Source organism: Rhagoletis pomonella, unplaced genomic scaffold (genome assembly GCF_013731165.1).
Source record: "Rhagoletis pomonella isolate Grant_MI unplaced genomic scaffold, Rhpom_1.0 Rhpom_scaffold_03659, whole genome shotgun sequence".
NCBI lineage: Eukaryota > Metazoa > Arthropoda > Insecta > Diptera > Tephritidae > Rhagoletis > Rhagoletis pomonella.
The window spans coordinates 7760-18807 of NW_023462211.1; the positions used below are offsets into that span (position 1 = coordinate 7760).

An 11048-nucleotide genomic window follows, 5' to 3' on the forward strand; every position below is an offset into this window, starting at 1 on the left:
CGGATGAACCTCTATCTGATGGAATCCCTTTGCCAAATCAAGAGTAGAGAAGTACTGATATTTGCCTAGTTTATTAAAAATATCATCAATATTTGGCATTGGGAATCTATCTTCAATGGTAATATCGTTAAGTTTGCGATAATCAATCACTATGCGCCAATTCTGTTTATTGGACGAATCTAATTTTTTTGGAACGATCCATATTGGGCTATTATAAGGGTTATTAGAGTGTCTTATTATATTTTGTTTTAGCATATTTTCTATTTGATTATTAACTTCTGCTTTATGTACCTCAGGATATCTATATAGCTTGGAATAAACAGGCATGTCATGCTTCGTTGCAATCCTATGCTTTATTTCATTAGTAAAGGTTAGACTGTCGTCTTTATCGTAAAATATTTGTTTAAATTTCCTAATAATTTTTAACAATTTTTCTCTTTCATAGTCTTCTAGGTGGCTCGTTCGAATGTGGGATAATATGTTAGCTCTTTCAATCTCGCAATTAAAAACAAACCCTTCTTTATAAGCTATATCATCATAAGCTTCTTCTTCTTTATTCAAAAATATAGTAACAACGGCATTACTAGTAATTAATTGTCGATTAGGTAAATCGATGATGCAACATAGATCTTGTAAAATATTATTACCTATAAGGCCATCAAAGTTTTCATTGAAAGCATATTCCAAAAACTCACAGAAATAATTATTTAAATTAAACTCTTTGAACATAGGAAATTTGCAAAGTTTTGTTATTGATATTTTTGTACCTAGTGCTCTTGCTACTACGTTCACATTTTGCTTAAAATTAGGGTGGCAGATATTAGGGTTAATTATACTAAATTCAGCTCCAGTGTCAATTATGAATCTTATTTTCTTTACGGGATTATTAACTACTATGTAAGGAAGTTTTGCTCCTCTGCTACAGGAAAATTTACATTCGAATTTCCTATTTCCATAGGTTCGATTTGTTGGTTATTATTGGTAAAGTTGTGTGCTGGCTGCCTAGTTTGATAGGAAGTAGTTTCGGGGTTAGGATGTGTAAAACTTCTATTTGTTGATTGTCTAGTTTGATAAGAACTAGTTTCCGGGTTAAAATGTGGAAAGTTTCTATTTTTTGCTTGAGAAAAATTTGATCGTCTTGTCTGACCTGTTGAATTGGAATTGGAAGGTATATTATGATAAAAATTAGGATTATAAAACGGTTTATTTAGATAGGGGGAAGCTTCTTGAGCTTTTGGTACTGTATTATTGTTATTTGGCCTATTATTAGGATTATTGTAATTATCACTGAAATTTGTTCTCATACTTGTATTCATATAGTCTCTTTTTGCTGGACCAAACTGCGTGTAATGTTGATGTCATGCATCTACTATTATCTTAAAGGCATCTTCCAATGGTTTGGGGTCTCTGGCAAATATCATAGTGCGTGTTGGTTCAGGAAGATGGTCTCTGAACGTTTTAAGTGAAATCCTATTAACTTCATCTGTTGTATATACACTATCCCCATGGGTTAAGTTTCTATTGTGAATCCTATTGGCAAGCTTATTAATTTTAAAATAATAATTTTCTATAGTTCCTGGTAATTTACAAGTTTTTAGATCATCCATCAAATCATTGCTACTATATTTTTCGCCAAAGTTTTTAGTTAAAATATCTTTTAAAATCTCCCAAGTCGTTACATTTGCGTACCTATGAATTGCTTCTCTAATTTTGCCAACACATTTGTTTTTAATATAGCCAAACAAAATATTTTTGTTGTTAGTATCAAACTCCGAAATAGTTGGAAGATTGTTTTCTACTTGGTTTATGTAATCGGGTAGCTGATTCGGATCACTACCGTCAAAACTTTCAATGTTTTTTATACAGGTTAAAACCAAATTAAATCTGTTTATCTCTAGTGCATCCATATTGTTTTTTTTTGTTTTAATATGATAAGCAAATATGAATGAAAAATTAAAAAAAAAGAATAAAAATTCCTGGTTAATAGATACAAACCGAAAGAAAAGAAATAAACATGTAGCCTAATGTACCTATACTTTTGTTGTTGATGTTGTTGTGTTTGCAATTGCTTTGATAGTTTTTTGGTGTAATATAATAAACATGTAGTGAAATGTGTAAATGTACTTATACTTCTTGTTTTTGATATTGTTGTGTTTGAATTTTACTATTCTAGTTATTGTTGTAATATGATAAATATGTAGCGAAATGTATTCATACTTATTGTTGTTGATATTGTTGTGTTTGCATTTTACTATTCTAGTTGTTGCTTTAATGCCGGTTGCTACTCTAAGTGACGGACGCGTAAGGTTTGAATGAGTATGATATGACCTGGTTGCTGTCCAAATGTGCCTCCTCTTCTTGCGCTGTGTTCATAAAATATTTTGTTGTTGTTACGCTTTTTCTTCCAATCAATTTATTTTTGTTGTAAGTTTAAATTCAAGTAATCGTTTTTCTGAGCGCGGCTTACTCGATTGTAAGTTTAAATTTAAGGCAATCGTTTTTTTTTGTTACGATTATTATATTGTTGTTTTATATGTAGGTACTTGACGCCTCTTTCATTATTTGTAGTATTTGCATTTGTTACTTTTATTTATTTTACGTATTTGTTTTTTCTTTGTTTTTTTTTTTTTGTCTTTTGTGAGAGTGAGAATGGCCACTATATAAGTAAACGGCTGCAGGTAAGCACAACTGCAGCTTATTGAAAAATATCGGAGTGATATGCAATCGATGATATGGTTAAATTGTTGTTGTTATATTCTGGTGTCTTTTTGGCTGATGAAATACGAATATTTTGTTTTTATAAAATCTTTATTTCTCTTAAGTAAGAGTCAAATGGTTAAATCGGTGATATGGTTAAATTGTTGTTGTTATATTCTGGTGTTTTTTTGGCTGATGAAATACGAATATTTTGTTTTTATAAAATCTTTATTTCTCTTAAGTAAGAGTCAAAATAAATTACTGCTAACGGACAACTGATGTCTCTCAAAAATTTTGATCGGATTTGTCCTTGAAAAGGTTGCAAGTCTTTATATTTGTTTTTATTTTTTCTCTCAGTTCACCTTCACAGAGGTTATGCATTGGGATTTTATATTTTAGTCTTATTGGAACTTAGTTCACCTTCATAGAGGTCATACATATAGATGTATGTACATGACTTTATTTTCACAGAATTCCGTTTTTTTATATTCTTTTTCAATTGGGGCCACTTTCATTTGCCCTTATTTTGCTATTGTACTTTCTTGCTTTTTACGAATAGTCAAAAAACTTTGTTTTAATAACTTCACAAATAAATTTGTAGAGCTTTACGTGTGGTAAACTTCACAAAGGCTTTGCAAGAGTCCCGTAGGCTAGGGCACATATTTAAATGTAGTTTTTGATTTAATTTCATAGTTTTCACATTGTTCTTATTTTCTTCAGCTTAAAATATAGCTAAGCTTATTTAGCAGTTCACTTTTAGAAATACCAAATATTTAATTCCTTTTAAATATTTCTTTAATATTTTTTTTTCCTCGTCGCCATTAACGTTATTAAAACACAAACGCTCACTTTGGTGTCTGTGAAATAACTCAACGTCTTAATATTTCTTTATTTGCAATAAACCTCTTTTAAGTAAAGCTTACATTCCATTTTATCTCTTAAAAATAGTCTTCTTCTTCTTACTCTAATTTCTCTTATTAGTACGTAGATTAATTATTGTTGTAAATATATAAATAAGTATGTATGTTTATATGTTTGTGTTATGTAGGTATGAAGTATGTATGTTTATATGTTTGTGTTATGTATGAATGAAGTATGTATGTTTATATGTTTGTGTATGAATGAAGTATATGCAAAGGAACATATGGGTTCTAATATTACAATATACATACATATGTGTTTTATTGTTTTATTTGGACATTTTTTTATTGAATTTATTAATCTCACATATGAGATTTTTTAAATCAATATTTTCCTTGGTTTCTTCATTATAATAGTTATTATATAAATTTATTAAGTTCACAACATTTTTATGTTGTCTTTCTATGAAAAAACAATTACATGTATCAGGGCCTGATTCAGTATCATTATTACTCCAAGGACAGATCGTAAAATGTTTTCCATATATAGATTTTATCCAAGACCCATTTTCCATCTGTTCCGTTAATATACATCCATTTTGTATAATGTTTCTATGATGATCTAATATATATTTAAAATTCCTTTCTAGAAATCGTTTAATTTCATCACTTTTCATGTTGAGTTTCATTGTAGTATCTAGTTTAACCGTTATCTGTTTAATAGATCAGCCCTGTTTAGCAGTTAGCTGTTTAATAGAATAGCCCTGTTTAGCAGTTAGCTGTTTAATAGAACAGCCCTGTTTAGCAGTTATCTGTTTAATAGAACAGCCTTGTTAAGCAGTTAGCTGATTAATAGAATAGTATATATAGTTTATTATTTTTATAAGTGATCACTTTCAATATAAATTATATAAAAGCCGAGTAAATATCTAATGTTTCTTACATATGCTATTTTTGGTGAATTCTCATATCTAGAAATTTCATCTTTTTTCCCATACATTTTCGACTCTGATACAATTTTTCATACAACTAATAATTATACAAAACCCCATTTAAAATACAGTTTGTATTAAATTTATCAACTTATACAATTTTCATTAATTTTCATATAAGTACTAATTTTATTAACTCATATAAGTTCCAAATTTTCATGTAATAGTCTTATTACCTCATACAAGTCATAATTTTTCATACAATAAATAACTGTTTATTAATTCACATAAGTTCTAAATTTTCATAGATTTTCTCAATGTGCAAAAAAGTCGAGTAAATATCTAATGTTTCTTGTATGCATTATTTCGATGAGTTTTCATAACAAGTGGACTTAACGACTTTTTTCAGTAAGTCAAGCATTTTTTTAGCATTTAAGCATTTTTTTATATATTTATGTGGGCTCGTTATCGTCCACTTGGCATTAATATACTTATTAGACAAACAATGATGATGAAATCAAGATCAAGGTCATTCTTATATTAATAAAAAAGATGAATAGGCTAATATATTAGTGTTTTAAAAATCACACCACAACTTGGGGCTTATCAGAGAAATTAAATATATACATATGTATAGCATAGAATTTTTTGTTTGGCTATTTTTAAATTCTTTTTAAATTGGCATTGATTTATTAAAAGTGATTGAAGTTTTGAAAGCCAGCTAATTTTTGAATTCTTATGCTTATTAGAGAAATGAAAATGTAGTATATAAACTTATCTCTTTATTGAGCTGAGTTCTCATTTATCAAAGAAATTTTCACAGCAAATTAAGGTCCATTTTTGCCTTAAGTTTTTAAGTAAACTATATAAACATATATAAATTAAACAAAGGACGAAGGTAAGCTTTTACTAAAAAGATCTAATAATAAAAGAAAGAATGTTTTCTAATTTTAAAATATATATACATATACAGACATGTTCTGTAAATCGAACGATTTTGAAATCAATATGATTTGCTACATATTGATCGTTATTTCTGATGAAAAGATTGAATATTATTTATATAAACAAATATATAATAGAACCATCAGCGATGTTATATCACCGGTATCAATACCAAATTATGAGTTTTATGATTAAAAATCCATAAAAATATTTCCAAAATCTTATCGATTTCAAATCGAACGAATTTCAGAACATACCTGATATTCTATTTTTTATATACGTTTATAGATTGAATTTTATACAAATGGAGAACCTATGGAATGTAATATCTACTGAAGATGTGGAATCGCGTGGCCTACAGGTGTTTTGTGATGAAATACCTAAAAATCCTCTTCCTGAAGTAGAGTACTACTGGATAGGAAAAAAGTATCTTATAGTATATTATGGCCATCAATATTTTAAATTAAAACCCCGCGTGGTACGGGAAAAACCACATTTACTAATAAACAATTAAAATAAAAAAATAAATATAATGAGGAAGAGTTTTCGATTTTAAAGTAAGGAAAGTTTTTCTTTGATCTAGAGATGGATTTTTGGTTCAGTGTAAATAAAACATCTATTCCTGAAACGACATCAGAAGCGCCTACATCTAATCCGAAAAAATTTTAACAACACAGGAAGCCATAGAAGCATTAAGGCAAGATCTAGTACAAAAAGAGAAAAATATTTCGGGAATAATTGAGAGCTCACAACCCTTTTATAGACATTTTCAGCTTCAATATGAAGATAATATTATGCTATGAATTCGCTGTACATATGATAGTGATTTCCTTCAACGTAAACTGAATATTTCTTGTTTTGTGTATCGCCAGGTTGCATTTGAGAAAATTTTAAGTAACGGTGAAATTGAAATTGTTACTGGAGATGATATCACACTACGCTCAGATGTCACATTCATTGATGTTAAAAGTTACAAACATTACATGGATTTGGAAATTTCTTAACTTTTAATACTATAATATGGATTTGCCGTATTCATATGACATATAACAAGAATACAAATGTAGTATATAAAAAGATTAATTTGATATTTGGTTTTCATTACTCAGCGGAGAGTGATCGATTAGTTAATAAAATTGGTGGTTCTAATACATACTTATGTTCACAATTATTTAAATAGGATTTGAATAGACTCTAAAAAAAATAATATAAACTTTTATAGAAATTCATAAGACTATTTTTTAAGCGAATTTAAAAAAAGCTCAATCTATATAATGTTAGAGGAATATACGTTGGCTATAGACGTTCAGGGAGTCTATTTTAATAGGAAATTTATTGCTAAAAAAGTCAGCATATCAACATATATATAACGTATATATCATATATAAAAACGTTTCTTATTCAACCTCCTTTTGAAGAATCCAAGTTAGCGATACGGGATAAAACTAATAACTGGTTATATCATAATCATCATGGATTAAAATGGTAAGATGGTGATTCGACTTTAACCCATTCCTGCCTAATGGGTATTTAAATACCCAAGAAAGTGGTGTCACTAAATAAATTCTAGCTCGGGCTAGGAAAGAGATATCGAAGTTATATTTTTTTGATTGAAGAGGAAGAATGGGCCTTAAAAAATAAAATTATGTCAGTATATTGTTTTCGTTAAAAACTTTTTTTTTTAATCCAAAATCGAGGTTTTTTTTTTATCGGAAAATGCTTAGGAAAAGCGCTCCCAAATATAGGGAAATGGGAAAAACGAAAAAAGCTCACCTTACCAGATAGCTTCAGGTGTCCTTCATGTAATGAAAAAAACGCTATAGAGATATCTCAACACACCTGGCCGTTACACCTGGTTAAATGAAAATGGGTATTTAAATACCCGACAGTCCAATGTGGGTACACAAAAAGTCTTTTTTTTCCTATATGGAAACATTTAATTTGCAGTGAATAAAACGCATAATTAAATAGAATTTTTTTTTTATTTTTTTGAGAAATTATTATATTTATAAGAAATAGATTACTTAGCCTTGGCAATCTTTTTCTTATCTGGTTCAACGCCGTTGTGGTAATCCAGAAAGCAAGTAGCGGGATGCAAGTTCCTTGGCACTTCAAGCAACCATATTCAGTTTTGCCACCGCATTGCGGACAACGATGACGAGTATTAAGTTTTCCGATGAAATGATCCATACGGTCGTAACGCATTGCCAGTTGTGCCCCGGAAGCCGACGTTCTACCCGGATGATGATAACTGGACTTGATCATAATCGATTCACACACCTCCACTCGAAATTCATATTGAGACATCGGTGGCTTCTTGTCATACTTGCGACAGAAGCAATGTAACTTCCATGCATTTACCATAGCCGCGTCAAACGCATTTGTTATTAATGGCCAATACCACTTTTTTCCCCGAATCCGAATTCGATAATTATTCATTGCATTGTCAAAAAGGTCCACACCTCCCATAAGATGATTGTATTCGTTGACCAAATACGGCTGCTCAATAGTAACCATTTTCCGTTGCTTTCGATCATACCGTTTCGCGCGGACCATTGGTGTATGGCTTAGGAAATTCGATAATAAGGTCACGACCTGAAAAGATAAGAATGAATGAAGAACACATCAACGATGGACGTAAAGATCAAAATGAACCGATAGTCAAATTGAAATGTTTCTTTGCACATATAACTTACCGCATTATCATTCCAACGCACCGCCAAAATAGAATTGTTCGTGTCGAAACGAAAGTCAGACGTCCCGCGAGGCTTCTTTTTCATTTCCTTGATGTTCATTAATGGGGCATGATTGGTCCGATTATCACGAACAGTTCCCAAAGCGAAGAATCCATCGTTCGACAAACGAGTCATAAGTTTGTGACTTGTAAAGAAGTTGTCAAAGGTAACCGTGTGCTTGGCGCGGGCCTGCAGATGTGAAAGAAGTGATAGCACAACACGTTCTCCCAGTCCGAAACCTGGGTCCTCCTGTTCTGATGCACCAGCGTATGGAAGTAGTTGATACAAGTAGCCTTCTGACGAAGCCAAACACCAATACTTGTACCCGAAACGAATTGGTTTTCCCTTGATGAACATTTTGCACGAATGTCGGCCGTAGTAGGCAATCATTTGTTCATCAATGGAAAGGTTGTGAGAGAAAACACCAAATTGAAGAAATTTTTTGTTCAATAAGTCATTCAATGGTGCTACTTTTGCAAATTTGTTTTTCATATCCAATGCTGAGTTGTCACACACGTGAAAGAACTGTTTGATTCGTTTGAATCTGTCTCTTGAAATACATTCTTTTATTAGCGCGCATCCTAATGATTCCCGATTTGACCAATAACTATATATTTGCGGCAATGTATGGTAACCGGTTATATACAACACGCCCAAAAACGATTTCATTTCGCTAATTGATGTTATGAACGAAGGACAATTTTTGGTCGCAGCATATTGGTTGGTTGAAGTAACCAACATGTTCAACACCTCCTCATCGATGAACATTTCCCAAAGCTGCACTGGATTCATGTCACCAATTTTCTCATACAACGCTTTGTGTGAAGTGGCCGAATCATCGAATGGAATCTTAGTGAATTGATAATTTTGCGACCGAGACCATTTTGGTTTCATGCCCTCTTCGATTCTGGGTCGCTTAGGTGGCTTACTTGATTTAAGCGTTGATTTGCGACCACGACCACTAGATGTCGAGGCCACCGGTGTATCATCTTCTTCTTCTTGTTCAAAATCGGGTTCATTTACGGTATCACCATCACAACCCGATGGCAAGTGCTCGTTGCTGTCATCGTAAACGCATTGAATTTCAAATTGCCCTGCAATCTCATGAGGCAGCTCCGGGTCATCGCGCAACAATTGAATATTGTCGTCCAATTCCTCATTGTCACTCAGAATATCGACATCGGGTGGCGTTATGATAATATCAACGGCGTCTGCGTGTTGGACAAAGTTATCCTCTCCATCACTATCTCCATCAGACCAACTATCTAAAATAGCTTGCAGCTCGATAGCAGTGAGAACTTTCTGCCGACGAATCATTCTGAATATTCTATAATATATTGAGACATATATTTATAATTTTACATAAAATATAACGAAAAAAGATCATGTGTACTTACAAATGTTTATAATCAGCCAATTTATTTCTTATCACTTTTTTCTTGTTTATTTTACCTTTTTATATCACTATAAGTATTTTTTTTTACATGTGGGATGATGGTGCATAAAAAAACATTTGGCAAATGTCAATAATGCACAAAACGTCAAAACAATAGCCAATGGTGTTTTTTTTGGAGTTATTTCAAAGTTAATGTTAATGCCTGTCGGGTATTTAAATACCCATGTCATATCTAAGGTGTGTTCGCATGTAAAAATTTTTTTTTTTTTCTATCAACTTCTATGGCCTCCCAGGCACATATTTAAAAATTTCATCAAAATCGTACCAGCGGGTCTATGGGCAGGCATTAATGGGTTAATGGCTGTTATTGAATATATCCATTCATTAATGAAAAGAAAAAATTATATATTCTATGCTAAAGGATTGGAGAAAATCAGATGGATTCAACGTTTATTCAGATACGATATTATTTTATATAATTTAGATGATTTAAGTTGTCCAAATTTAAAGAATTTATATAATAAAAATATAAATATAAATACTTGTAAATATCATGAAAATTCTATATGTGCTGAAAAAATGTAATAATATTAAGAAACTTTATTTCTTCATTAAATATCTAATAATAAATAAAAAATAAATAAGTAATTATAAAACTTTATTTTATTTCAAATTAATTTTTTTTGTTCTCATCATCAACATCAACAGACTCTTCCATTCATATGTGAAAGATTAAAAGATTTCGTATTATTTTTGAATTTGTTAGACATTCGGTGACTCTTTTGAATTTAATAAATTTGTCTTTCAATGAATATAAACGAGAAAAACAAGTATCTTAATCTTTTTCGAAACGATGTATTATTAATATCTCCTGCTTTCTGTATCAAAATATGAGTTTTCATAAAAAAGTATGCTTAAGATCTTTTCTCACTAAGTTAGCAATATGTGAATGAATAATGCTAGATGAATAAAACATTTAAATATACACATAATTTTATAAGCATTTTTTTATATGTTTATGTGGGATTCGTTATCGTCCACTTGGCGTTTCTATACTTATTAGGCAAACAATGATGATGAAATCAAGATCAAGGCTAATTATAATATTAGCATTTGATTTGACTCATATAATAATATTTAAATAGGGTAATAAAAAATAAATATATTCTTTGACAGCAACATTGAGTTCAAGATTATTTCCACATTTTTAATTGAATCATATTATGAAGCATAAAATAGATTACTAAAGTATATGTATATTTAAATATGTTCTTTATCAACAGTTCACCTCAATGCTTTTTATATAGTTATGAAATGTTTAAACACACGCTAATACTGTACATTAGAAATTATTACTTTGTTTAAAGCTACTAAAACACATCATGCCTGGAGTAAATCGAATCCTCAATAGCGAGCATCATGGAGAGTACAACTTCGATTTTGAATTGGAGATGTTGTGCTTTGAAGACATGGAAACCCCATA

At 30.6% G+C, this 11048-nt stretch overlaps 1 protein-coding gene across 1 annotated transcript; it reads right to left on the reverse strand.

The window, feature by feature from the left end:
* Positions 1-7458: 7458 nt before the first annotated feature.
* LOC118754299 (piggyBac transposable element-derived protein 3-like) lies at positions 7459-9486 on the reverse strand (the record flags this gene model as incomplete). The annotated part of the gene is made up of 2 exons (XM_036489178.1): positions 8131-9486; positions 7459-8029 (listed from the first exon to the last, which is right to left on the reverse strand). Coding segments are annotated over exons 1-2 (1927 nt in total), but the record flags the coding sequence as incomplete, so codon positions are not given.
* Positions 9487-11048: the final 1562 nt, after the last annotated feature.